Source organism: Kwoniella newhampshirensis, chromosome 3 (genome assembly GCF_039105145.1).
Source record: "Kwoniella newhampshirensis strain CBS 13917 chromosome 3, whole genome shotgun sequence".
NCBI classification, from domain to species: Eukaryota; Fungi; Basidiomycota; class Tremellomycetes; order Tremellales; family Cryptococcaceae; genus Kwoniella; species Kwoniella newhampshirensis.
Window position 1 is genome coordinate 598,562 of NC_089957.1, and position 26,718 is coordinate 625,279.

A 26,718-nucleotide genomic window follows, 5' to 3' on the forward strand; every position below is an offset into this window, starting at 1 on the left:
GAGGTGTGATGGAGACGCGTCAGGGAAAATGAGCCCAAAGCTGTATACAAGACGCGTAGATTTGAATCCGAGTGTGGCGCCCATCGCTCACTTGCAGAGAGAGGGGCATTAAAGGATGAGACTTGAGACCAAGGGAGTAGATGTAAGGGGTGGTTGGGTCATGTATCGGACGGAGATAAAGGAGTGCGCGAATGGTATGTACTATTGCGAGTACTAGCCACACGGATGAAGTGGAGCGAGGTGCCGTCGAGATGGGCCGTGTACAATACGATCCTTGTTGGTGTTCGCGGTTGAACAACGCAGTCCTTGGGCCTGGAAAGAAAAAGAAAGAGAGAAACACAAGCATGCAACAGACGAGCTTCCAAGCTGTAAAGCTCGAGCAGATCAAGTGGGTATTCCTTTTGAAGCCGCATCTGTAGGCAATCTCATCTCACTGACAACTCTTTCCCAATTTGACAGGAACGATCTCCTGTCCCTCTCAGCAGAGATCGCGTCAGCTTCTCGCTTAGCATTAAACACGGACCCAGCTCCGAGCCTTGATGGAAATGTACCTGCCCATGTCGAGGACAAATCTGACAGCAGCGATGATCGATTCTTTCCTAGCACCCCCACGTCGTCTCGCTTCTCTCGCTTTGCCTCCAATTTCAAACTATCTCGTCAGAGATCTAACAAGAAATCCAGACCCTTCTTTCCCAAGAAAGAACACTATGATAGGCTTGACGAAGCTCCCGTACTTTCTGAATCTCCAACGACCAACGACTCGAGACGTGGTTCTGACGATTCTGAGAAAACACTCGTCCATTATGGCAACCGGAAGCTAGGTTATCAGTCTGCTGAAAATCTGTTGGATCTGCTGGCTCCTCTGGTCTCAAATTTGCAACGCATCTCCATCCGTCTGCATGCAATCCATGTGTCAGTCGAAGTCGAAGCGAAGGAACTGGAGTATGGTATCGTTCAGAACCTGTTTGGTACAGTGACATCTCAGTTGACCGACTTGCTTTCGAAGTTTGGACAGATCGAGTCGTCGGTGTCATCGTGTCACAGATTGGGCCAAAGGGATTTCAGCTCAAACCCCAGGATAGAGCAAGAGGACCATATTTCCGAGGAGTTTGTAGACGGTCACGACTTGGAGATGAGGACTCTGATGATCCAAGCCTTGATGAAGAAAGTCCAAACAGAGCAAGGCCGCCATCGTCCTCGTCCCCCTATATCCAAAACCACTAATTCCGACAATGACGATCCTAAACATCATTCTACCAAGGCGTTACTCAGTCGGAATCCCTTCATAGTCCATTCGACCAGTGTCCCCCTTCTTCCATCAGCACGGAGTACCGGTATCACTGCTCCAATCAAGATCGGTGATAAAGAGAAAGCAGACAAGGACGAAGCCAGAGAGATGAACCGCGATGCTGGAGGTATCTCGTATAGCTCTTTCATTTCCAATTCTCAAACTTCGACTTGGGCGATGAACGTGGTCCGTCTAGGTAGTTATCAAGCATCTGCTTTGTTCAGTCCTAGTCCGATAGCCGTCATGAGGTTGACAGGCGGGACTGGTAGGGAGGAAACAATGAGGAGGTAACTCTGCCATGGGCCCTTGCAGTGGGTTGACCGTTTCAGTCGCTACTGTATCAGACGTTGTACCACCATGTTCTTTTGCCAGTCCTCCCTGACTACAGTAAGTTCGCACCTCACACGTACACAGTAAAATCCTCCCGGTTATACCTCATATACAGTATACATGCATATCGTAGGCAGTACACAGCTATGCTATATGATCACACCGTCTCGATCTCCCGCATTGAATCTCGCCTCGTCGAAATATGTGGCACGCTTCGTTATTCGTCAGCTGTTACTGCCATGGATCTGGTCCGAGGAACACCGCAACCACTCACGATCTTCTTCCCACCGAAGAACCTGCCATCAAGCTCTCGTGTGGCTCGCCAAGCTCCTGCCATTCCTGAAAAGACGACGAATACCTTCAGACATTCTGACGGTTCTGGAGGGGGGGGTTCTACCATGTGCAATACGACTCTTTCCACGATACTGCGTGACAGAAGACCACTCATACGATTAGCTCCACTCTTTTGTGAACGCTCGGACGAAACTCACCCCCACTTGGAACATTCCTCGCCAATCTCGTCAGACAACTCCTCATCGACCTCATCGACCCCGTCCACCAACCCGACCAAGCAGATCACTCTACTCGCCTCTCCCAGTCTCCCCTTCTCTTCCCTCTGCCGCTCATCCTCATTAGCATTGACTATTCGCCCTCTGGCATTTGGCGCCTGAACCCATTTTCGGTTCTTGGCATTGGCCGCCGCAGCCTTCTGCTTCGCCAAAGCTCGTTTGGAAAGAGGTTGATTCGGGTCATTAGGTTTGGGAGGCGCCTGCACATGCTCTGCCGCGAGCGCATGCACGATACCGGTACCATGGGCACCAAGACCAGTTCCTTCTTTGTGACCCCATTTCCGCATCACTGCAATATGCAAGTCAGCTTGGATATTACCATCAACAACACGAAGGTCGCTTACTCTTCTCTGCAAAGGTGCCGCCAGCACTGTAAAAGCATAGCCGTTAGCTCACGTGCTGGAGCGGTCATCCATGGTGACTCACTTGTCCTCTTGTGGATCCACCGGAGGCGCAGTGACAGGAGCACTAGTCGACGTAGCTCCAGCCCCCGCCAAAAGCTTGAATTTCGCAGCGATGGCTTCAGCTGCCTTCTTCCTTTCCTCTAGCAATTTGGCGAAGTCGTCCTCAGCGGGATCTGGCGCCGCAGATACAGAGGTTGAAGGTTCTGGTGTATAGGGGGTAACAGCTCCAAAGCCTGGGATACCCGAAACGTCCGTTGATTGGGGCGGTGGAGGGGGCGGAGCACTCGACAGGGCTGAGGGTGGCGGAGGTGTGAAGGCTGGTGGAGGGAGCGGAGCGAAACTTAGTGGTGGAGGAGCAAAGCTTGGTGGAAGTGGCGCGAATGACGGCGGGGCAACGTCGAGGCCTGGTGTCGAAGTGGGAGGCGCGAACGAAGGTGTACCCTGCCCTTGCGACAGCGCCAAGCGTCTAGCGTAAGCATCATCACCACTCAAAGCCACTCTTCTGGCGTATGCGTCGTCTCCAGAGTTGGCCGGTGGTGCAGAAGCACTCAAAGCGGCTCTACGAGCGAAGGCGTCGTCTCCTGTTGGTGCTTGGACCATCGCCGCCCGCTTAGCGTAAGGATCGTCACCTGTAACCGAATGCACTGGCGGCAGTGATGGTGGGGGAAGAGGCTGTTCTCTTGGCAGATCTCTTCTGGCCGATGGAGGCGAGTACATTTTTGGAGGTGCAAACATTTTCGGTGCTACGCGGTGGAGCTAGTAATCAGTCTCCAAACTTCTTCACACGTTCCAGTTGATTACGCCCGAGTACTCACCGTCTCTTCTGGGCGCCGCATCTTCCTCACTATCCGTATAGTAGCTACTCTCGTCACTGCTTCCTCCTAGCCCTTCTGCCTTTCGCCTTCGTTCCTCCAAGAGCTTGGCCCGTCGTTCCTCTCTCACTCGTTTTCGATACTGTTGATATTCGCCGAGGTCATTCGGTCTGTTGGGGTCATATTGCTCGTCTGGGTCGAAAGTAGGCATGAGAGGTTGCTGATTCTTCTTCTGTAGGGTATAAGTCAGACTCTGGCCACAAATTTCAGACGACAACACATCAAATGCGAAGATACAGTAAGAACGAGTAGGAAAGGGCACGCTTCCGGTCACCAGTGACCCCAGCAGGATCAGAGGGACGGAGAAGACAAGTGAAGAACACCCAGAATGAAAACGAAAGGCTTGGAGAGCACAACCCACCTTCTTCTTCTTTTTCTTCTTCTGGCCATCACCTCCCACCCTATCTCTCTTTCCGAACTTGCCCTTCTGACCCCCCGCCGCCAACGTCATAGCGGGCGCCTTCGCCAAAGGCAAACCATCGGGTCCCAGCACGACCTCTTCTTCTTGAGATTTCAAGACTGGTTCTGCCGTTCGTACGATGTCGATCCTGACACCCGACGACTCGACATTCGTTAACCCGTCATTAATAGTCGGCGGGATGTATGATGTTGAAGCTGGAGCCGGAGCCGAAGAAGTAGAAGAGATCGGGGCGAAACCTGCGGGTCGATAAGTCGGTTTTGGTTTAGGTATCCTGGGTGCGAATTTCAATGCCGCTGAATAACCTGCTGCTACTTTCGGTGCAGAAGTAGACGTAGAAGTAGAACCAGATTTAGAATCGGAAGTCGAGGCCGTTGCGCGGTCCGAAGCTGCTTCAGCATCGGCTTGCGCCTGGATCTCAGCAGCTGAGAACTTGATACCTCCGTACAGCGACATGCTGGGAGCACAGATCGCTTAGTTTTCGGCTTCCAATGGTCTTGCTTTGGCGGCGAGAAGGCTGGAGGAGGATGTGATCGTATGAAGGGAGATACACCGACATGATGAGAGTGCAACGAGTGATTGGCGGAGAAAAGGACAATCTCCGTTGAAGCACCAATCACAATGTCCAGTGTTGTTGCTCTTTCCAACGCTGTACTCGATGAACCAATCGAATAATCTCTCAGCCAAGACAGCGACAAGCATCCCATCTGACTTGCACCCCACAAGCCGACTGGCATTACTCAGTTCTGACTCAAGACTTCGCCCCGACGAAACGTGTTTCTCTCCGGCCAGTGGATCATTCGTATCATGTATGTCCACTCATCGTATTTCGACTTTCTGTCCTGCAACGCTGACTCTGTCCTCTAGGGCTCCAAAGTTCCCCGCCAAAGGAGGAGGTCCCAGAAAATCGAACGCTGGTACCCCTGTACCCGTCGACGATGGACCTGTACGTGTAACCATATGCCAAAATCATGCCCCATCTGCCAAATTGCTCCCATTTCTACTTGAAGTACCGCCCGCGTCGCACATGCTAATATCAGCCTCATCTGTCCTCTCAGACACTCGTCGAACGACTATCGTATGCCGATTCCCCTCGTCCTTTCAAGAACCCCGCATTTGTATCCCGTCTCGCCTCTCGTACAGCTACGACCTCGACCTCTTCCGTCCGCAAGAACGCCAAACAGATCCTGGTCCTCGAACGTGAGCGTCTATCCGGCGGAGACGGGTTCCTATCAGCGCTTCAGACTGCGGCGAAGGCGCGAGGCGAGGTGATCGACATTGCGAAGAAGAAGAAGGGTGTCGTGTCCAACGGTGCCGTGGGTGGGAAGAAGGGGAATTTGGCGAATCTGTTGAAAGGTAGAATGAAGAGAAGTTCTTTGGGGCCAGGTATGAACAATGGGACGGGGACGAGTACACCCGTGACGGGAACAGGAGGAGGTGGGGAGGAAAGTGCGATACCAAGCGGTGCTACTACGCCGATGGGGATGGGTGGGACGGAAGATGGCGTAGAGCCAATGGACGTCGATGAAGATGGAGAAGGAAGAACGACTCCTGCCCCCGCGTCTGAGCCGTTACGACCTGAAGGTGGAATAGCCGGGGAGGGAGGTGGAGAAGAGCTCAAGAGACCAATGAAAGAGATTATCACCTGTGAGTCTTACCATCTTTTCTGAAAGCTATGTTATGCGGCACGCTCACGACGTACACAACAGACCACACACCCACCGCACCGCCTTCTCTCCTGCCTGCCAAGAAATACTGCGACATAACCGGTCTACACGCATCATACACTGACCCAAAGACAAGACTGCGGTATAAAGGACTGGATGTTTGGCATGTGGTCAGAGGGTTGGTGAGTGACAGACAGCTCGCGCTTCGCACCGTGGCTTCTGGTGGATTGCAAGCTGACTCTGCCTTGTTATGGCTGTTGCAGGGTCCAGGTGGTGACCAAGCTTACTTATCACTACGCGGGGCTCAAACGTCTCTCAAGTAGATTCAGTCGCTGGATAGTATGTTCGCTACGAGCACATGTACCTGTACCATATGTATTTCGTACAGATCTCCCAGCGAGAAGTATTCACTATACTTTCAGCATGTCCTTCAACTCGCACTGAGTGCCCAAACATCTTCAGTAAGATGTGTAAGCCTGATGCGCTGGGGATACAGGATCTATCATAAGTATACATATCCTTCCCTACCTCCGTACCAAAGCACATAAACCAAGGGCAGATGATGTACAATCACGCCTTGACCTTGTCGACGACCTCCTTCACCTTATCCTTGGCGTCATCCACACCCGCGAGAAGAGGATGCTTCTTCTCCCGTCCGCCAAAGTACCAGTAGTTGAGGAACCTTCCTTCTTGGACAGATTGGGCGGCGGCGTTGGTGGCGTGACAGGCGAAAAGGAGATAGTTTCTAGGTTGAACTCTCCAGGCGAAACGCATGAAGATCATACTGTGAGGAAAGGAGAGGTTTACGGTCAGCATGTGCAATGTGGATGGATGGATGCCATCGACAGACGAGGGACCATGCGAGGCTTTGGTAAGATAACAATGAACGGAATAGAAAGGCGAAGAGGAAGGAGCTCCTAATCTGACTTTCGACGGCCCGAGACAATGATGGCAATCTTTCAGGGTCAAAGAGAGCGGGAGTGCTGACAGCGCAATGCTCCGCGCCGACTAGTAGATCTTTCCATATCGGGCTCGCGCCTTCCGAGCCTCAGTCTCCTCATTCCATCCCATTGCCAAGAGGAGAACAGCTCAACGAGACTTACGAGTAAACTGCCAAAGTAGGACTCATGACGCCTGAGATGGTCTCCTCATCCTTGTTGGCGATATCGGCAAGAGCGGCAAGAGGAAGACCCCAGTTTGCGACCTGCGAGAGAGGAAGGAGTGAACGTCAGTGAAGAAGTTCGGGCTGAGGGTCACTCGGGGACGGAACCAAGACAGTCAAGTCTCTTGCTTGTTATGGAATGATGGAAAAGTCGTGGAGAGCCTTGATTCATTCTGGTAGGGGAGGAGAGCGAAGGGGGGTCCATCACTGACAGGTCCCCAGAAATGTGTGCCTATAGATATACAGTTAGCAAACGATGAAACATACTTGACCAGCAAGTATTGACGAGACAATTGCGAAGAAAGCGAGGACGTATACTCACTGAAGAAATATTGTCGAGCAGCAGGGGACTTGGCCCAATTGATAAATCCCCTGTGCGTCACAACCAAACAACGAACGATCAGGTCAGTCAACATCCCTTCCTTCATCTCAACGATTCCAAAAGTGAGGCTTCAGGATGTTCGAGTCATGATGCAGCGAAAGGTGAAGAGGTGGACTTACGACCTGCAAGAATATGATGATCATCAGCTACTGGCTTTTTGCAAACGAAAGGCAGAAGGCAAGCTGCACTCACGCCATGATGTTCCGAGTATGAGATGGATGTGTGTCAGAGATGAACGTCGAATGTGATGCAGATGTACAAGTGATGTTCATGACAACAACAAAAATAGCTGAAAACCAACCAAAACCCCCAAGCGCTGCGAGTTGGCCCCGAACGAGGTGAGCAATGGCCGACGGCTACAACAATCAATAGGAATCCATCCTAATTCCGTGACCAGAGGCGATTGTGGCACCTCTCTTGGCACGGCTTTACAATCGTTGCCATTCTTATTCTCAGTTTGGGAAGGGGTTTGTTTGTAAACATGCATATGCAGTGCTCGGTAGTAGCTTGCTGGCTACGCCCAAGACCGTTTCAACTATACGCATGACAAGAGTTCCCGCATCCGTCACAATGTTCGGCTCGTGGCCCACGCCTAACCTCCCTTCATTCGGGACCATCGATCACACATTTGATCACAAACTTGCCATCCTTATCCTTCCCTTTCTTGGTGATCTCGAAAGCATCAAGCGCATCTTTGAACTTGAACGTGTGAGTCAGAAGAGGTTTGAGATCAACCAGTCCTCGAGCTACGAGATCAATCGCGAGGGGGCTGAAGGGTAAAAATCATAGGTATTGTCAGCATCGCTTCACTCGTTGTCAGAAGCAGAAGGCTCAGTCACGCACTAATCACCATTGCCATATCTGTCAATGACAAATCAGTATGCTTTCGGCAAGTCTCAGCTATCACTTTCAACTCACCTCCAGCCGCCTTTCAGTGTGATCTCGTTCGTGACGACTCTGAACATGGGGATCTGTACATCAGGCGGTCCGAATCCTGTCTGTACGTAAATGCCACTGAAAGCCAGGCATAGTGATTAGTCAGATGACTGTTCACACGACGGAGTGCTGAGGATCGCTGAGAATCTCACCCGGGTCTGACAGCGTTCAAGCCCATCTGTATACACACCTCCGCTCCGGTCGCATCAACAACAAGATCGATGGACCCCGGACCTCTTTCAGGAATGCCGCACGAAAGGAGAAGATCGGCTGCGACCCGAAGCGAGTACTCGGGTCTGCTTTCGTTGGCTTCTTGCTTGATCTACGGGGCGGGGATCAGCTTTGTCAGTTTGTTCACCGAAAGCTGCCCGGGTGACGAAAGAAGGGAAGAGATGGCGGACTCTACAAGTATGCGGACCAGCACCTTCGGCATCAGACTCACAGGGATATATGTATCGGTCGCAGCATAGCTTTTTGCGAAATTCAACCTCTCCTGGTTGATGTCGACCCCGATGACTCTACCAGCACCTAGTCCCTTCGCGACAGCCATAGCCAGCAAACCGACGGGTCCAGCACCGGTGACGAGAACATTCCAACCCGTACGCATGCCTCCGGTCGTCGCTACTGCGTGGACGGCGACCGAAAGCGGTTCCATCATGGCTCCGTAGACTAGATCGACAGAATCAGGGAGAGGGTAGACGAGGTCTGCTGGACTGTACACCTTGCTTCTCTCAGCTTCGCGTCACCAGCTTTGGTAAGGGGTTGACCTGCAGTTTGTAATATCTTTGCAGAGTACCTCCTCGCGAAGGTGGATATGCTGCGAATACCATGTGCTCGCAGATCTATCCTGAAAGATCAGCCTCAACCTTTGCATCTACCGAATTTCCCTCCATTCCCGGACTCACCTGGTATTTGCCCCCTCTGCAGTCCACGCACATCCGACAAGTGACCCCAGGCTCCATAGCGACCCTATCTCCCAGGTTTAACGCCCTTTTCCCCACCACACCTCTCACGGATCCCTTATCAGCTCCTTCATTCTCTGATGCGAGTCTCTTGGCCAACCGATCTGCAGCCGCAGCTTGAGCTGCGACGTTGGAGCCGAGCTGTACGATGTAGCCAGAGGATTCGTGGCCTAGACACATCGGTTCGAGCAGTGACACCAAACCCATTTTACCGGTGTTGTAGACTGCACATTGTCGTTTTGTCTGTCAGCGCGAATACAGGAAGACACACTTGGTTAAGATCAACCGGAGATTCACTGACAGTGGACGTCGGAGCCGCAAATACCCTAGGGACACGAGGTCAGCTTGTCTTGCACCTCATGATAGGGTTATCCAACTCACTGTCTTCTTCACTTCGACAAGCACTTCATCCGGACCCACCTCTGGCACCGGTTGCTAAGCCGAAGTCAGCCGTGGTCCTCATCATCGGCCTGTTGAGATGACACATACCTCTTCGAATCCTGTTTTGAGAGCGCCATGAAGGATGAAAGCTGGGTTGTCTTTGGCTTTGAAATCGGGTGGATTGGGAGGTCCCTCGGCTGGAAGGGACGACATGATGTCGATTTGGAAGGTGACCAGATATCACCACAATGTCAAGCAGACTGATGAAGCACTTGCAAGGTGGATCCAAGCGATGCATAGGGGTTGTTGATCACCGTAACAGTAAGTTGGCCAAGCAGTCATGTGCATACGACATCCCCATCATCGGCCCGCAATCATCAATACAACTGGATGATACCGGCTTGATTATGGCCGGGTCAATCCTTGAATGTTACCCCGATGAGAATGGAGACCCCACACCAAGACCTCCACCGCCACTTGATGATATCGCCGCGGAATCTATGTTTGGTGACTTCCTTCGTTTACCGAGCATCGCCAACTTTTACATTTCGGTCCAAGAGAATCTCAGGGATCGACAGAGAATCTTTGGGATTTGATTCCGTAGAGCAGGGAGCAAAGCCAGATCTTTTGACTCGAAGAAAAGAATCAGAGCTCGGCGTTCGCGTATGGTATCGTAGCAGCAACCAAGTTACTCAAATCGAAAGACACATCTCTTTTACCTCTCCCTCCTCTTTTCCCCCTCCAAATTTTGGACGAGACAAGACAGTAACCGAAAAGAAAAGGATCAAGCAGACGTCTTTCTGCCCATATCAACACCAAAAGGCTCACGCAGGAGCTCAAATCTCTCACTCTCCTACCATCCATCACTTGTTTTCGCCGCCCATCACTCAACATGCTTTCCAGGCAATCCCGACTCCTACGTCGTTCTCTTCCAACCTCCGTTCCCTCGACATCCTACCTCAACTCCTCCGCCACCATCCAAAGACGCCATCGATCTGATGTCGCTCAGCTCCACACTTCTTCTAGTCAAAATGCTCCCAAAGCAGCTGCTGCGGCACCGATCCCCAGAGAGAGGGGTATAAGCGCTGAGGCGAAAGATCGCGTAACGGCCCATTACAGAAATATACAGACCAGCGCTCCTTCAAAAGCTTCTCCAGCTGTCAGACCCGCGCCTGCTCAACATTTCCAACCCACACCTCAACCCATGCCCGCGAGCAATCCTACCTATGAACTCGAGAGCAAAGTCAAGAATGGTCTGGATCACTCGTAAGTCGTTGTGACGTGGTCGGTCATCCTGATCGGTCGTTGACTGACGGAGTATGGCTCCTGCAGTTTCGTTGGCCTTTCCGGTGGTCAGATCTTCCACGAGATGATGCTTCGACACGACGTGAAAAAGGTCTTCGGTTACCCTGGAGGAGCGATTCTCCCCGTCTTCGACGCCATCTACAACTCTTCTCACTTCGACTTCGTTCTTCCCAGACACGAGCAAGGTGCCGGCCACATGGCTGAAGGTTACGCTCGTGTATCTGGCAAGCCTGGTGTCGTCCTCGTCACCTCTGGTCCCGGTGCCACCAACGTCGTCACCCCGATGCAGAATGCACTCAGCGACGGTACACCCATGGTCGTCTTCTGTGGTCAGGTCGCTACTAACCTCATTGGTAGTGACTCTTTCCAAGAAGCTGACATGGTCGGTATCTCTAGAAGTTGTACCAAATGGAACGTCATGGTGAAGGACATTGCGGAGCTGCCCAGAAGAATCAACGAGGCTTTCAAGATCGCTACCACTGGTCGACCTGGTCCCGTTCTCGTGGACTTACCCAAGGACGTCACCGCTGCCATCCTCCGAACTCCCATCCCTGCTAAATCCATCACTCCCGGATCTTCTCCTTACCTCCCCTCCAACCCACTCAATCCCACTGTCCAACCTTCATCTCCCATTCCCGGAGAGGCTTCCCTCATCGCCGCCGCCGCTAAGATGATCAACGGCGCGAAGCGACCAGTCATCTACTGCGGTGCTGGTGTTCTCTCCTCTCCTGAAGGTCCCAAACTCCTCAAACAGCTTTCCGACCAGGGACGGATCCCTGTCACCACTACTCTCCAGGGTCTTGGTGCTTTCGACGAGCGAGATGAGAAGGCCCTTCACATGCTTGGAATGCACGGTTCTGCTTACGCCAACTTTGCCATGCAAGAGGCTGATGTGCTCATCGCTCTTGGTGCGCGATTTGATGACCGTGTAACTGGAAAGGTCGACAGTGCGTATCATGCGTAGTATTTATGAAGTGCAGTCAAATGCTGAATCATCCACAGCTTTCGCCCCTGCTGCCCGAGCTGCTGCTCTTGCCGGTACCGGTGGTATCATTCATTTCGAGATCCAGCCCAAGAACATCAACAAGATTGTCGAAGCCCAAATTCCTGTCCTTGGTGACGTTGTCGCTTCCCTCGCCGAGCTTGTTCCTCAAATCGAGCCCGTTGACCGATCTGCCTGGATTGCTCGTTGCAAGGCTAACAAGGAGCGATACCCCTTCACGTTCGACCGCAGTCAGGACGGTCAGAAGCTGAAACCTCAAGAGATCGTCCAGGAGCTTGACCGACAAGCCGAGGCTATGGGCAGTAAGTTTATCTCAACTTTCCGCGTCGTTATATTGAATGCTTTGCTGATTGTATGCGTATGATTTAGAGGACAAATTCATTATTGCTACTGGTGTCGGACAACATCAAATGTGGGCTTGTCAATACTACCGATGGACCGAGCCTCGATCTTGGATCTCCTCAGGTGGTCTCGGTACAATGGGTTTCGGTGTACCTTCAGCTATCGGAGCCAAGGTCGCCGCGCCCGAGAAGATTGTCATCGACATTGATGGTGACGCCTCTTTCTCCATGACCGCTATGGAGCTCGCCACTGCCAGTCAATTCAACATCGGCGTTAAGATTCTCCTCCTCAACAACGAGTTCCAGGGTATGGTCGAGCAATGGCAAGGTGAGTGCAGCTGCAGAACCGTCCCATCCCCTGTCGTGGTTAAGCTGACACTTACATTAGACCTCTTCTACGAGAACCGATACTCTCATACTCGAATGACCAACCCTGACTTTGTCAAGCTCGCCGAATCTATGGGTGCTAAGGGTATGCGATGTGCCAAGATGGCCGACCTGCCATCTATGATGAAGGAGTTCCTGGAGTACGACGGGACAAGACCGATCGTCATGGAATGTATCGTCTCATCGGAACACGTTTACCCCATGGTCCCTGCGGGTAAAGCTCTGCACGAGCAGATTGTGAGTGGCCATGCTTTGCTCTAACCCTTCGAAGACGGTCGACTGACATACAACATCTTCAGCTCCACCCTCTCCTCCGAAACAAGACTGCTTAAGGCAGTCTGTCAGGCAGCTACGAAAAAGCGCAGCAGAGTCGCGCATCCCATATCGGACCCTCTCACTCTCACATCATCACAGTCATGAAATGTAGGGAGGTATCATTTTTGTACTTTCGGTGTATATGCATGATGTCAATTATGGTTGGCCGTCATTGCATCAGAGTCATTGGATATACTGAATCCGGCGAAGGGCTAAAGGACTGATGTCTGTACAAGACTTGACAATCATAAGGGTATGAAGTATGCAGATATGTCTATGTGAAGTCCAAAAAGGGAAACGGACACGCAGATTGCGAGAGTCGAAAGGGATACGGGAAGGGATGACTCAATGTCTGAATGAGATATACGATCTTCCTCGAGTCGAGAAAGATACGATTGGACAGGAACACAATCATAAGATATGACCTGAAAGTAAGAAGCACATCATCAACCCAATCTCTCCACCTCCTCTATCATCTCTTTCAATTCTACTCCACCTCCTACTCCTGATTGGCTGAAAGAATCCACCAAGACCTTCAGCGAATCCACCACTTCACCAGATCTTGGTCTTCTCTTCCCTCCTCTAGATTTCATGTTCAGTTCCTGATGATATTCTATGAAATCCTTGATCAGTCGAATGCTGGCTATCGAACGTAAGATCGTTATCCGTTGTTCCGAATCTGCCAGATGACCATCCGAGATCATCATCGTGTCGAGAGCCGTTAACGACCTGATTAGAGTTGGCATGATATTCGATGTCGGGATGCTGGAAGTCGTGTCAGATTCGGTTAGGCCGCGAGTGCGAGTGAGGGCGAGAAGATGTCGTGTGGCGGGAAGGAAAGAGAGCTGTAATGAGGTCAGTAAGAGTCGGGATGGGATCGAGTTCTGTGCCGGAGTAGTGGAGGTCGAGGTCGGGATAGATTTGATAGGCGATGTTGTGCGAGATGAGACCAGCGGAGATGGTGATGGATTGATTATCGAAGGTGATCGACTCATCGGGATAGGTGTTGCAGGCGACGAGCCAAGTATTGGTGATCTGGTGGGCGAGGCGAATGTCAGAGCTGTAGTCGAGTCGATCTTCGAAGGAGAGCAAATCAAGAATTCTTGAGAGGGCGAAAAGGGGGAAGGCGATAATGAGGCCAATGCTGGTTCGGTTGCCGGCACGAGATAAGGGTACTTCCTCTCTTCGTCGTAGGAAAGGAGAGATGTGGCCAACTGTACAGGCCCAGGGTGAGAGTGATAGTCGTGGTAGGGCTCCTGCAATCCAGACAAAGTGGGAAATCAGGTATCAGCGTGAGCATATCGCGTTTGCTTGAGGTAAATTGCCTGGGACTGACGATGTTGCCGTCATCATTGATCTCCATATCCATATCCATATCGACATCTCCATCCAGGTGATCTATACCTTCTTCAACTTCAGGCAATTCTCCCTCGCCCAATTCTGCGACTTGTCTCCATAGCTTCTCGGGGAGATCTGCCCCACACCCTTTGAGTATAGAATACAGGGAAGAATGCCGACCCCCAATTGTGGGAATGTGGTTCGTCTCTGCCTGAGATCGCGGAGCACGTTCAGCTCGACGCTGGATTGCAATCTGCAGTACCAAGCGAAAGATCTCCCTCACCTTCACACTGAGATTCTTGTCGTCTGTCCACAGGACGACATCCCCTCCCGTCTCCTGAAAATGAAGACAACAATCTAAGATACGGTCATCTGCGGATCCTCTTTCCTGCAGTTGTCGTCGAAGCAAATCAGCTTCAGCGATTTCTGAGACGACGGTGTCGTCCTGTACGCGTTTTGGTTGACCGGGACAGAGCAAACGACAACGATGGTAAACATACTCACCTTGATCGTAGGATCGTATCTCTCTCTCAGAGATTGACATCGCAACACACCTTTCTTTTTCTCCCTTCTAGTCCTCTCGACCTCTAACAACCACGATGTAGCTGTCCTTACCAGTCTGCCAACGGTTATAGGTGAGTCAGGTTCCGGTCTATCGGTCGAGGCCTTCAAATGGTCTAATTCTGTCTTGGAGGTATTAGCGGTTATTGTGGTCTCCCCCATCTTACAAGAACGAATCGAGATGACGTTTCGATGAAAAGAAGTAGGACTTCCAGATTGGGACTGGTTACCCCAACGTGGCTCAGATAAGGTGGGTGTAACGTACCGTAGATCACTGTTGACGGTATGAGTAGCAACAAGGGCGATTGCTTCAGCCCAAATAACAAGGCATGTATCGTTCGAAAGAGGTTGAAATGCGAGATGAAGATGTTGGTGTCTACTGCGAGGTAATGAAGCGGTTGGCTGGTCTGATACGGGAGTAGTGCAAACCCATCATCAGCTCGAAAACACTCTTCCCAAGTTTGAGTGGGCTGAAGGTGGGCCGATTTGTCGCTTCGAGAGTTCAGGCGATGAGCATAGTGGCGAAGAGGTCAAGGGGAGAAGCTCGTGAAGTATATAGTAGGGAATGATGAGATATTCACCGATATTTCAGGTTCCCAGATCATCTCTTCTTCTACCTCGCCAATCATCATTTCTGCCCCAAGTCCTTCCTGGATATTCACAGATGATGGAGTAATGAAGTCGACCGCTTGAAAGGTCTCATTGTGAGGGAGGACCATGTCGTCCTTGTTGCAGTAGGGATAGATGTCATGTGTGACTGAAGGGCTCGAACATTGCGCTTGGCGACGACCTGCAGATATAGAAGACTGTACAAGATGGAAGGAACGATAGCAGGTTCGGCGGACGTAGAAAAGCAACTTCTGAAACAAGAGGCGCAGAAGGAAAGTGGAGGTCTGATGCAAAGTCGTCAATTGTTGTTGTTCGAGTTTGAATGACCTGTCTTTGTGCATAGGACCATACCTGAGCCTGTATTCATAGACAGGAGCTACGATGGAGGTCACACCGAAACAGCTAGTAGAGAAGATCGTCGAGGCGTATCGGAAGTGAGTGGTTGGGACGGAGGAGATGACCAAATTGCCTCGCTGACTGCTTGCTTGTAAGATTGCCTTCGGACCAAAGATTGCTGGTCGCTATAGCTGGGTACGCGGTCCGCTGATTACTATCCTCGAGAGCAGATCGCACATCGTAATCTTTACCGAGACCGCTTTTCTCCCTAACCTAAGCTAACCATTTCCTGCAACGCACCACCTCATACATACATGTTGCAACACATCGCTGACATCATCATACACTAACCCCTTCAGTCCTCCTGGTTCTGGCAAATCGACCCTCGCCTACCCACTCACAGACGCTCTCAACGCTCGACTCCTCCATCACCGACCTTCCAATCCATCTCACGTGGAACGACCGACTTCGTTGAATCTTGCCGAGGCGAGCGAGTCGCAGGGTCAAGATGATGAGATTGCGATATGTGTAGGATTGGACGGATGGCATTATTCTAGAGCGGAATTGGATGGGTTTGAAGATCCAAAGGAAGCACACTGGAGAAGGGTGAGCGAGGGTACCATCAAGGCGACTCCGTTGTCTGCTCGATATGGTCTCCGTGATCTTCTTCGTAATTGCTGCTCATTGATGTTGATATCGTGGATGGATCCAGGGCGCAGCATTCACCTTCAACCTCCCATCATACCACACTTTCCTCTCCTTACTTCGACTCCCCGTAACCCCCTCCGCCTCCACCACCTTCTCATCATCTTCCGTCAACGTATCCCCTACCGGAATCCCTTTCCCGACCTTCTCCCATTCATTGAAAGATCCCCTCCCATCCTCTCTTCCTATCGGACCGCGACATCGGATCATCCTCATTGAGGGTCTATATACCCTCTTGGATCAGCCGGGTTGGGAAGAGTGTGCGGAGATGATGGATATAAGGGTGTTTGTGGATGTTGATCGGGAAGAGGCTAGGGGTAGAGTTGTGAGGAGGAACTTTGAGGCGGGTATAGTGGATAGTATTGCGAAGTGTGAGGAAAGAGGTGAGTGGTGAGGGTCGTTCATAAGAACTCTGGGCTTCGTGTTACTGGTACGAAATCTTTACATCGATTTGTCGTCTCTTTGACTCTGACTGCACTGTGTGATCTGTATGAAGGATGTAGATTGCCAGAACCGGAGCTGATACACCCCCCTTTACCCACAGTCGACGCAGTAGATATGGTCAATGGCGAACAAGTCCGAACACGTCTCGTCTCGCCGACGTACATAATTCGATCAATCGAAGGTCAACCCTTTTCTGCACAGGCCTTCGAACGATAGCAGAAACTCAATCGAAGTTGAATGTGTATCATCGTGCATGACATACCGACAGTAGACCAAAAGAAAAATAAATGGATGGTATATAAAAGCTATATACAAAGAGTGTCCAGGAGAATGGACTCTATCCAGGTATCACCGGTTTTTCCCGGAAACGAATAAGATGGATGATGGATCGACATCTCATGTTGGCTCGATCGTCATCGACCCCTCAAAACGCCCTATTGCTGCTAAAGTAGCCTCCCTTGGCTCAGAGCATCTTGATGAGCTCGTCGACCTTAGCCCCTCCCTCCAAAACGCTCGCTCTGACCTTCCCAGTACCATTCTCTGCGTCCCAGCCCTCCGCTTGCGACTTGGCGAGCATCTCGTCCCACCATGGGAAAAGAAGATCTCGTGCAATCAGTCGGAACCAAGGGGTGAAAGAGTTGGCTAAAGTACGATTTAGATGGTTAATCACGTATCCACTATTGCAGACCGTATTCCAGGACTCACTGTCATCCGCGAACATCGCTTCAAGCTCTGATCGAGAGACATATCGCGCATCGCTGACTTCGTTCGGGTTGAGATCGAGGTCAACGTCAAGGGTACAGAAAAGAATGTAGTCGACTAGAAGAGAGGTTCAGCTGACCGGTCTTGTCATATCGAACGACGCTCAGCTTACTCTCGTGTTCTCCCCATGGTCCATTACTAGGTGCGAGGTAGTGTATTCTCGTGAGGAAGGTGAAGTCGTCTTGTTTCAGTTGACTTTCTGGGATACCCAATTCCTGGGGAAGCTTTCGGATAGCAGCTGCTCGGACACCTAGACAAAGAGGACCAGAAGTTAGCACCGCCTCTCTCCTCCTTCGCTGGGCTGTTGAACCACAAGCCATACTCGCAAGATCGATATTGCAACTCACCTTCTTGACCCTCCTCGACCAATTCCGACCTGATACTCAACGGATGTGAACAACACGTATTTGTCCACATGCCAGGGAATGTGATCTTCTCATCGGCGCGTTTCTGGAGTAAGAGTCGACCGTCGGAAGGTCGGAAGAGGAAGACGGAGAATGCTCGGTGAAGAAGTCCTTGGTTGATATTTGACATGAGGTGGCCTGTAGGTGTGCGAACGACGCGAAAGTGGCGAGGGTGTAGCGATGTCCAAATGAGGTACATCGAGGGGTAAACAAGCGATATCACAGTTCAGTACGAGGAGAAGATACGAGACGAGAGTACATTCACGGGAGGGTGGGCGACAGTCGCCGTATGAAAAGGACAAGGAGGAAAGTGAAAAGCGGGACATGACTCTGTCAGTGCAGGAACGGCATCGCAAGCAAACGAAAGATGCGTACAAGTCTTCTTGCTATCCTCGCCGTAAGCCTTATCATCAGGCGTCACGAGGATACATCTCTCCTCCATCATCTTCACTTGTTCTTCATCGTACGCATTGAGGTCGACGGTGGTTGTGGGGAGAGGAGCAGGAACGGGAGCGGCGACAGCAGCAGCGGACATGGTGGACGAGTGTTTTTTTTTGGTGCAGGAAGAGTCGAACAGTAGGATCGATTATGGGTGAGAGAAGAGTCGAATGGATGATCAAAAGAGTGTGGGAAAGCAGTGAACGATTGGTTGTTGCAAAGTGAGAAGATCGTCTTCCACCAACTACTACTGTGGAAAACACGGATTTGACTGACAATATTGTTGCTGGCTCTTCTGGAATCTATCGATCAATCGTCCGACCATCACGAACGGGATCATTTTGACATTGGACGGCTTTGATAATGCGGTGTCCCGTCGGTAATCACACGTCATTCTCCTTTCTGTGGCAAGCTCCACCTGTGCATTGCGTCATAGGATTTAATGTCGATGCTCTTATCTTTACGGGTCGTGTAGGACAGAGAGGAGCGGCGGGAAGGAGAGGTTTGGACTGTATATATTTCCACTTGGAACGACATCTTGCTTTCAATACACTCTCCATCACATCGACAACCACACGACACAAAGACGAACATCTGTAACGTATTTTCACGAATCCACAACACAACACAATCAAAACCATGTCCGCTTTCAACGAGTGAGCTCTACCCTTCTGCCGCTGAAGGTAAAGGGCAACCCGCTCATCCAGCAACTCTTGTCGCAGAACCGATGTCCACCCTACCGGTGTTCAAGGAGTATACGCTGGCGTCCAGAATGTTTGTCATCCATCTCTCCACAAGGCGGGATGAGATCAGTGTCGTGTCTGGTTCATATGTTGACCCGCTTGCCGGATGTAGGTCTCCACGTCTTCAACGAACAAACCCGAGGACGTGTTCGCCACTGGCGGTTCACTCTCAGGACACGCCGGTGTCCCTACAGAGAGCGGCTACGAACACACTATCAGCAAGCACCCTCAGGAGGTCGTCGAGGGGCAACCTGGTGTGATTGAAAGCACGGAATTGGCTCCTTTGGGCGACGAGAAAGTCGCGGCGGATCGTGAGTCAGATGCTTCAATACAGGTCGTCAATGCCGAGTCACCGACCCGGCCATAATGGCAAGCTGTGAGAGTACTGACTTCCAGTCGATGATACAGCCGGTCTTGTCAGCAAAGCCACCGCTGTCGCTAAGGATGCGTACAACGCTGTTGTCGGTGAGAAGTAATTTGAGGCTTGAGGAAGGAAAGATGTAGCGTGGTCTTGTAGAAATGACAGACTGGCAGAGAAGAGAAGTGACGACCTATGCATGTAGCTATAAATCATGAGCAGTCGTGTGTACTCTGCACAGTTGCCATTCCATTCAGCTGTATTCGCCACACAAATTGATTCGGTGTCACCCTGAATCAAAGAGAAACGTGGCCAACCGGCAACGACGATGACGGAATGAAATGATGATCCTGTGATGCGTCTATTGTCTTGCTTCCAGAGTTCACTTTCATCGACTCTCACCTCCTGTATCACGTTGCATTGACGAGATATCACATCGTTATCATTGTACAAAACATAATCATAGCACCACTGCGTCATTCAACCCTGCTCTCGCTCTCACCATCACGGCCACAAGGCTCATCATCGTGGGATCCACCCATTGACATATCAGTCCAGCCTCCCAACTTCTGATTCTGTCCTGTACGATACATTGTGGACCTCAGTATGAAGACCTCAGCACTCTTACTAGCTGCCGCGTCGGTCCTTCCAACCGCGTTATCATGGGGTGCAGCAGGTGAGTCTCGCCACTCATTCGCTCTCACACACATTTCTCTCGAGGGTCTCCGACCTGCTACTGTGACCAAGGCTAATAGGAGTACTGTGATTCAGGCCACGAAATCGTAGCTACAATCGCTCAGATCCATCTGCATCCAGCGACCAAGACCAAGCTCTGCAATATCTTACCGGCGGAAGCGAAATGTCATCTCGCGCCTATCGCTGCTTGGGCAGATCAGATCAGGAATAGGTATAGAGGTACAGCACCCATGCATTATGTCAACGGTAGGTCGCTTTCGTTCTCCCTTCTCTCAAAAGCTTTCGGTTCTTCAGCTGTGAGACTTCGTCCCGTTGCCCCCTCTGATCGTGACCAAGTCTCCACAACGCTCTCATACGCTCTGTACCCAAATACGCGCTCAGAGCTGATTCCCTTGTACAATAGCCAAAGAAGACCATCCAGGAGACCACTGCGAATTCGGCGAACACGGCTGGGTCAACGAGGATGTCAACGTGGTCACTGCAATTCAGAACTTCACTCGAGCGGTGATGGAGGGGAAAGGCGGACATGATGTCGATGTCCCGCTGAGATTCTTGGTTCATTTCGTGGGAGATATGCATCAGCCCTTACATCTTGCTGGAAGGGATAAGGGAGGAAACGGAGGTCTGTTGACCAGAAGTTCAGAATCTGAATCAGTAAGCTGACAGACCTATCTTACAGCCATGTTCTCTTTCGAAGGCCATCACAGGAAGTGAGTTGCACCGTCCGTAGGGAAAGTAAGGTGCTCTACTAATCGCGTGTAAAGCTTGCACTCTGTTTGGGATTCGGGAATTATCACCAAGAACATCCGAGAACTATCCAACTACACCTCTCCCCTTCCTTCGTACGTGTGTCAGGTCAATCGATGCTGCTCATGCTGATTTCTGACATCCACAGAAAACAAATTGAAGATGCACTTCCTGGAGCAATTTTCGACCCATACGTCCGATGGATCGTCTGGGAGGGCATCCGTCAATGGTGGCGTGATGATCTCGAGGAATGGCTTGCTTGTCCTGCTACTGGGGACCCATTCCCTCATTCTTCACATGCTTCTATCCCTCCTTCCACTCCGGCCATATTCAAAGACTACTTCCGAACCGCTTCCTCTCTCGTACTCTCCCTCCTTCCCAATTCAGTTTCAGCGTACACTGAGCTCGCCCTTCCGGTACCGCTCAGAGAGACCGAAGGCTTCGAAGACCAAGCTCTTGCACTGACCCCACAAGCTCTGCAATCGAAGGGTGTCAACATGACTTTCCCAGCCTGTCCTTTCACCTGGGCTCAACCCATACATCAAATCAATTGCGATCTGGCCTGGCCTAAGGAGTACACAGGCAAACCTGGGGACCCATTGATCGAGCTAGACTCGGATGAATACTTGGGTAGGATTGGAAGGGAGAAGACTGTGGAAAAACTGTTGGCTATGGCAGGATTGAGGTTGGCCAAGATCTTGAATGAGGCATTGAGCCCAGAAGACGACCGGCTGGAAGCGGGATTATTCACGGGGTACTAAGGGGATCCGTAAAATTCACACATATTTGTAGAAGGCATGAATACGATGATGGGCATTAGGTGGTCGGGTCTGGTACTGCTCTGTATCCCTTGCAGCATGATCATTCTCATCGACGCCTGGTGGTGGGCTTTCGGAGGGTCGGCCTTTGACAGGATTACGGTTACGTAATATGCCTTCTCCGGAGATGAATCACCAGGAAGAGATAATCCGCTGTGAGTTACTCACTGTTCTTCGACTCTGGATGCCAAGCTACTTCCATTTCCCCTTACCTCGAATCTCCGCAGATACGGTTGTCAAGAGACAGTACAAACCGCATATAATCATACTCGTAATCCACCTCCACGACGCAGTTGATTCCGACCTTCGATCCAACGCGAAAGCCGCCCAACCTCCACTCCTGCCCAACAGTAGCAACCTGGTACAGATCAGATAGCTTGATCAGTTGACCGTGCTGGTACTTTTCCGGATGGCGGAGTCACCACTGCTGGCGATATGAACACTCCTTCTCCTGGACCCGAGAGTAATCCGCTGGGATCTGTGGGGAGTAACGAGTGGAAGTGAGCGATGTTCCAACTTTTCAATCGTGCTTCTCCAATCCCTTCCTCGTTCCGAACCTCTGTCGCTGTCCCCACTTTCCTCTTTGTCCCTTTCACACGGATTCTTCGATCTCTTTCGATAGTCGGCCCCGTCCTTCACCCACCTTGCATCCAGGACTGAATCTCAGTTCCTGCTCTCTGTCTATTTCGCTGCCCGCTGTATTATGTCATGCTGATTCTCTGTCTTCATACCTCAGATATGAAATGCGAAGGGAGGCCCAACTGATCATACCGGGGTTATATCTCGGTCCATTTCAGTCTTCATTGAACATACATAGGCTGAGAGATATGGGCATAACACATATGTGAGTAATTGAGTGCCGCTTCCCCCCGCTTCCTCTCCTCTCCTTCTCCGTCTCGTCAATAGAATGCAGTCGGTCCGAGAATTGGGTCCTGCATACAAATCGATGATGCACCTTTTGGACGCTACAACTACGCGATCCGACGTAGCTCATGGCACCTTCTTTCATAAACAGCCTTTGTATAAGAGATCAGAAAGAGGCGAGACTCATCTTCCCACGATTTCCGACCGAATTCATCTACATGACATTAGACATCAGCGATAATAGCGTGAGTGTTTGCGTCTTCGTGCAGCTCAAGCCTACGAATCTGCATCCTCCTTCTTGTCGCCTCAGAGAGGTGCTGCTGGGTTTCGGTTACCTCCTGGAAATGACACCTCTCAATACCCACTATTCCCGTACAAATCAGGATCCAGTCACCTCTTTCTGCCTTGTTGGATAGCTCGTGTCTAGTTAGAGAGATATGCTCGCTCAAATGCTAATCTTCACAACTAACACAGGACCAAAATCTCATCACCATCTTCCCTCGATGCAAGGAATTCATAGAAGAAGCCATGTCGATGGGCGGAACAGTACTTGCTCATTGCAACGGTGAGTGATCCCTGGAACAGTATGGCTTATGTAGTCGGCTATTCGTTACATACGTTGTGCCAAATCCCCGCGTGAAACACCGCTGACTATACTGTCATGCACAGGGGGCATTGCTCTCTCTCCTGCTGTTGTCATCGGCTACCTTATGTGGAAATTCAGTTGGACAGCGGATTATGCGTTACAATTCGTTCAGAGCAAGCGGTATTGCGTCAGCACAATGAGCGTAGGTTGATACGTCCCGTCGACTAGGAGTGATCCTTGCGATCTCGAGCGGAACTGATACAATGGTGAACTTCTAGTTCCAGAACCAATTCAAGGAGTACGAGCCAATATACATGGCACAGAAGATGGTAGAACAAGCGGGGTATGACAGACGGAGTGATGGTGGCAACAAGCGACAAGTGGACGATGAGTGAGTGTGACGGCCTTCTGATCGGGCAGACAGACATTCTGGTCTCTGTTCGGCTTTGCGCGTTCAATTCATCGATCGTATTCAGACGTTTCTTCTCGGTGAATGATACTGATCTTCCTTTCATCCTCTTTCACAGGAATGACGACGAGGAAGAACAACGGATACGAAAACAGCCTAGCAGACCGACATTGAGCACAGATATCGCAATGGACTGAGAAAACTCATATCCGCATACGACCACTGTACTATATATAACGACCTACAACGCAACGACCTCATCCAGCCGCCATATAAACCGACAGACGATATCATATTGCTGGAATCCAATATACCACGCATCATGTTCGTAGCGATTCTCCATATTTGGGTTTGTGTAGCATGCAGTTGCAATCTATCTATGTTACTATGACAAACGTGTCTTACCGGTGTATTTGTTTGGGTGCAAAGTCAAGTTTAACGATAATCAAGACTGGGATTTCGATCCACGCACATCGATATACGGTCGACCTCTACAGTGAGTGTTGACTTCACACACGTCGATCTGAGGTCAACATCACAAAAGGTGGCTTCATACAGACAGACACGTGTAGGAGAGACATTCTACGGCGTGTGTGAGTTTCAGTCTTCTGTGTCAAGGTCTCATAAAGCCTATGCCGTTGAGCGTGGTCCCTCCCTCTGGCAATCGCAAGTAATACGACGGAATCAACGCAAGCCCGTCTCTCATGTAACGCAAGTTGACGGAGGAGGACCACATGCTCTTCGGGTATTGGTTCTGCTCATGGTTTTCAGTCTTCAGTTGTGCGTGTGTGGATTTCCCTTGTCTAGACCTTACACGATAAGAGACACCATGGTGGAAGCGGTGACAACACACCCGTCCGGATGAGCATCTCATCTCGTCGAATTGGAAGTCAGAAATCAGAAATAAGAAACAGTCTCGATCAGTCAATAAAACGGAGCATATCACATGTCAATCAGGAACGAAACGGTGATTCGGAGAACTTGCCTTGCCCAATCTTCAGACTTGGCGATCTTGTCCACGGTAATATCACTCAGCTTCTTGGCCGACAGTCCGTATATGTTTTCTTATATAGAAGCTGAAAGACTTCTCTTGCCGGTCGGGAAGGCACCCTAGTTGCCGAGTCAAATCCACAGATAGATACCCTTTTCATACCCAGTCACACATGCCATACCATACCATACCATGCAATATCTTACCGTACAACCACATTATACCCCTAATAAGCTTGTCCGGTACGAAATCCTAATGAGACCTGACTCGATCCGGTCATACCAAACGAACGCAAACGCAAAAAAAGGGGAAAGACATCCATCCTAAGCCACTTTTATCGCACACGCAGTGATGGACTGCCAACTGGTGAAGAGGCTTGAATGTTATGTTCGGAGGATTTTCCAGCGCCTCTCGGAGGATTTGTAAGGGTACGAATCCGGTAGGTATTCTTTTTTCTTTACGTGGTTCCGGGTCACAATTGCGGTTTCCCTGCTCCCTCGGCTCTCCCTTGAAGAGATTCCCTCATACTGCTTGGTATCAGTTGGAAGACCGGACCTTGTTCCTGCGAGTCATGTACAGTTCAGAACGTGGCGGTGGGGGCTGATACAAGTCCTCGCACAATGACGAAAGGGGGTTGAAGATGGGACTCGACATATCTCGCCGTGCTTCGTGCTCCGTGCTGCTCCGTTTTTCGTATGTCAGTGCACGATACGCCCGGCCAAGCGCCTTCGCCGATGTTCTGTCCGTTCCTCTCAATTCAATCTCAGGGCAGGACACCCTCGATACACAGGAACGATCGGTCTATCTCTCGAAGAAGAGGCGCAGTGTAGTACGGTTGCAGTGGTTCTGCCAACCAAACAAGCCGAAAGTGGAGGTTTCGACCGCCTGTCAGACTTGGGACCGGAGTCTCGTCACCACACCGGAAAACCTTTTCAGGAATGTCACTGTCACAGTGTGGGAGGTATAAGATTATATCCAGAGGGACATGTGTACCTGCGTTCTTTCTTCTTCTTCTTCTTCTTCTCCATCGCAGACACACCCGATCCTTGACCCTTGACTTCTCGTCCCATTCGTCCCTCTCGCCTTTCCTTACCGTCCGTGTCCGTCGCCTCAGACTACAGTCTCAACTACATTCTTTTGCAAACTTCTAGCATACCTGGTGTCTCTGCTAGACTCACTTCGACTATCCGTCGCTCTTCGTCTTGTTGATAGTTGCCAGTCAACCGTCCATTACGATCGCTAATTTCCCAACACGAGCTCGACTTTGCTTCCTCGCTGTCTGTACCTTGAAATTGAGACCGATCTCGCCCGGTCGAGATGTACGCTTTTAACGCTGTCTTCGCTGTCTTCGCCGTCGCTCCGGCGCTGTTCCTCCTTCCAACGACTTTGGCAGCTCCGGCTCCCGACACCATCTTTGTGAGTGGTGGTCTGTTAGGAGAATGATCTCCGTCTCACCCCAAGTCCACTTGGTACCCAACTACCCCGAACTTGTACCAAATCACACTTGCATAATCTGTATCTCTGCGGAGCGTGAGGCTGACCCTCTGCAACCCTTACCTTGCAGCTCCTCAAACAATCCACCTTCACCCCACTGGGCTGTTCCCAGTCCTTCCATCCCACCTCGATCCTTCGTCAAGTCCCTTCCCCCGCCGCCTGTTTCTCCCGTTGTTTCACACGCGACATCGCCGCGTACTCTCAACTGCAATCGGGCTCTGGGGTCCTCTGTGCCTGTGGGACCGAAGACATGTTGGAAGGGATCGGGGAGATGGTCCGATGTAGGGATCACACGTGGTTCTTGTTCGAGAACAAATCCGTGTCAAACGACGACGCGGAAGGCGAACAGGGAGGAGAGGAGGAGGAGATCGAGGAGATTGTGATCACACATGTGAACAAGGATAAGAAGAAGACTCCGTGGTCGTTTGGGATCATGAAGGATAAAGCGGCCAAGAAGGTCTCATGGTGAGTCGGCAGATCGATCCATCGTTATCCTCCCAAGGCTGACCACGATCAGGCGTAGGCTCACTGCTAAAGAGGAAGAAATGTCTCGAGGACGAGTCATCTAGGTTGTGCCGAGCCGATGAGGGGCCGACAGGTATATACCTCGTGCCTCCTTGCAAAGGATCCGGGACAGTCGTTCTACTACTTCCAATCAATTTCTTCAATATCTTCGTCCTAGACCCGTCAAGT

The 26,718-nt window shown here is 50.9% G+C and overlaps 13 protein-coding genes across 13 annotated transcripts; 8 read left to right on the forward strand and 5 right to left on the reverse strand.

Moving 5' to 3' along the window:
- Positions 1-344: 344 nt before the first annotated feature.
- On the forward strand, positions 345-1,579 carry IAR55_001561 (uncharacterized protein; the record flags this gene model as incomplete). Its single annotated transcript, XM_066944687.1, has 2 exons — positions 345-388; positions 460-1,579. 2 exons carry the CDS (start codon positions 345-347, stop codon positions 1,577-1,579), a joined length of 1,164 nt encoding a protein of 387 aa, XP_066804610.1.
- A 188-nt stretch (positions 1,580-1,767) lies between these two features.
- On the reverse strand, positions 1,768-4,337 carry IAR55_001562 (uncharacterized protein; the record flags this gene model as incomplete). Its single annotated transcript, XM_066944688.1, has 7 exons — positions 1,768-1,830; positions 1,893-2,043; positions 2,110-2,476; positions 2,532-2,557; positions 2,614-3,334; positions 3,407-3,635; positions 3,825-4,337. The coding sequence occupies 7 exons, from the start codon at positions 4,335-4,337 to the stop codon at positions 1,768-1,770; spliced, it is 2,070 nt and encodes a 689-aa protein (XP_066804611.1).
- Positions 4,338-4,692: 355 nt separating this feature from the next.
- IAR55_001563 (uncharacterized protein) lies at positions 4,693-5,871 on the forward strand (the record flags this gene model as incomplete). Its single annotated transcript, XM_066944689.1, has 4 exons — positions 4,693-4,827; positions 4,940-5,528; positions 5,591-5,730; positions 5,812-5,871. The coding sequence occupies 4 exons, from the start codon at positions 4,693-4,695 to the stop codon at positions 5,869-5,871; spliced, it is 924 nt and encodes a 307-aa protein (XP_066804612.1).
- A 247-nt stretch (positions 5,872-6,118) lies between these two features.
- Positions 6,119-7,289, reverse strand: IAR55_001564 (uncharacterized protein; the record flags this gene model as incomplete). Its single annotated transcript, XM_066944690.1, has 5 exons — positions 6,119-6,332; positions 6,652-6,752; positions 6,923-6,942; positions 7,033-7,082; positions 7,285-7,289. 5 exons carry the CDS (start codon positions 7,287-7,289, stop codon positions 6,119-6,121), a joined length of 390 nt encoding a protein of 129 aa, XP_066804613.1.
- A 406-nt stretch (positions 7,290-7,695) lies between these two features.
- Positions 7,696-9,584, reverse strand: IAR55_001565 (uncharacterized protein; the record flags this gene model as incomplete). The annotated part of the gene is made up of 10 exons (XM_066944691.1): positions 7,696-7,861; positions 7,936-7,953; positions 8,011-8,106; positions 8,181-8,350; positions 8,471-8,741; positions 8,800-8,870; positions 8,934-9,214; positions 9,292-9,316; positions 9,372-9,425; positions 9,480-9,584. 10 exons carry the CDS (start codon positions 9,582-9,584, stop codon positions 7,696-7,698), a joined length of 1,257 nt encoding a protein of 418 aa, XP_066804614.1.
- A 679-nt stretch (positions 9,585-10,263) lies between these two features.
- IAR55_001566 (acetolactate synthase, mitochondrial) lies at positions 10,264-12,739 on the forward strand (the record flags this gene model as incomplete). The annotated part of the gene is made up of 6 exons (XM_066944692.1): positions 10,264-10,637; positions 10,704-11,623; positions 11,679-11,981; positions 12,049-12,348; positions 12,409-12,644; positions 12,707-12,739. The coding sequence occupies 6 exons, from the start codon at positions 10,264-10,266 to the stop codon at positions 12,737-12,739; spliced, it is 2,166 nt and encodes a 721-aa protein (XP_066804615.1).
- A 429-nt stretch (positions 12,740-13,168) lies between these two features.
- Positions 13,169-15,340, reverse strand: IAR55_001567 (uncharacterized protein; the record flags this gene model as incomplete). Its single annotated transcript, XM_066944693.1, has 6 exons — positions 13,169-13,978; positions 14,059-14,271; positions 14,344-14,448; positions 14,565-14,743; positions 14,887-15,028; positions 15,203-15,340. 6 exons carry the CDS (start codon positions 15,338-15,340, stop codon positions 13,169-13,171), a joined length of 1,587 nt encoding a protein of 528 aa, XP_066804616.1.
- Positions 15,341-15,611: 271 nt separating this feature from the next.
- IAR55_001568 (uncharacterized protein) lies at positions 15,612-16,931 on the forward strand (the record flags this gene model as incomplete). The annotated part of the gene is made up of 5 exons (XM_066944694.1): positions 15,612-15,664; positions 15,723-15,761; positions 15,926-16,172; positions 16,279-16,654; positions 16,816-16,931. The coding sequence occupies 5 exons, from the start codon at positions 15,612-15,614 to the stop codon at positions 16,929-16,931; spliced, it is 831 nt and encodes a 276-aa protein (XP_066804617.1).
- A 247-nt stretch (positions 16,932-17,178) lies between these two features.
- Positions 17,179-18,416, reverse strand: IAR55_001569 (isopentenyl-diphosphate Delta-isomerase; the record flags this gene model as incomplete). The annotated part of the gene is made up of 5 exons (XM_066944695.1): positions 17,179-17,357; positions 17,421-17,534; positions 17,590-17,727; positions 17,825-18,019; positions 18,257-18,416. The coding sequence occupies 5 exons, from the start codon at positions 18,414-18,416 to the stop codon at positions 17,179-17,181; spliced, it is 786 nt and encodes a 261-aa protein (XP_066804618.1).
- Positions 18,417-18,958: 542 nt separating this feature from the next.
- IAR55_001570 (uncharacterized protein) lies at positions 18,959-19,538 on the forward strand (the record flags this gene model as incomplete). The annotated part of the gene is made up of 4 exons (XM_066944696.1): positions 18,959-18,975; positions 19,042-19,093; positions 19,175-19,373; positions 19,471-19,538. The coding sequence occupies 4 exons, from the start codon at positions 18,959-18,961 to the stop codon at positions 19,536-19,538; spliced, it is 336 nt and encodes a 111-aa protein (XP_066804619.1).
- A 488-nt stretch (positions 19,539-20,026) lies between these two features.
- On the forward strand, positions 20,027-21,624 carry IAR55_001571 (uncharacterized protein; the record flags this gene model as incomplete). The annotated part of the gene is made up of 6 exons (XM_066944697.1): positions 20,027-20,096; positions 20,192-20,362; positions 20,520-20,738; positions 20,796-20,826; positions 20,881-20,958; positions 21,012-21,624. The coding sequence occupies 6 exons, from the start codon at positions 20,027-20,029 to the stop codon at positions 21,622-21,624; spliced, it is 1,182 nt and encodes a 393-aa protein (XP_066804620.1).
- Positions 21,625-22,116: 492 nt separating this feature from the next.
- Positions 22,117-23,737, forward strand: IAR55_001572 (uncharacterized protein; the record flags this gene model as incomplete). Its single annotated transcript, XM_066944698.1, has 7 exons — positions 22,117-22,181; positions 22,418-22,525; positions 22,697-22,790; positions 23,020-23,110; positions 23,215-23,333; positions 23,410-23,522; positions 23,659-23,737. 7 exons carry the CDS (start codon positions 22,117-22,119, stop codon positions 23,735-23,737), a joined length of 669 nt encoding a protein of 222 aa, XP_066804621.1.
- Positions 23,738-25,848: 2,111 nt separating this feature from the next.
- Positions 25,849-26,594, forward strand: IAR55_001573 (uncharacterized protein; the record flags this gene model as incomplete). The annotated part of the gene is made up of 3 exons (XM_066944699.1): positions 25,849-25,947; positions 26,096-26,490; positions 26,549-26,594. 3 exons carry the CDS (start codon positions 25,849-25,851, stop codon positions 26,592-26,594), a joined length of 540 nt encoding a protein of 179 aa, XP_066804622.1.
- Between the last annotated feature and the right edge of the window lie 124 nt (positions 26,595-26,718).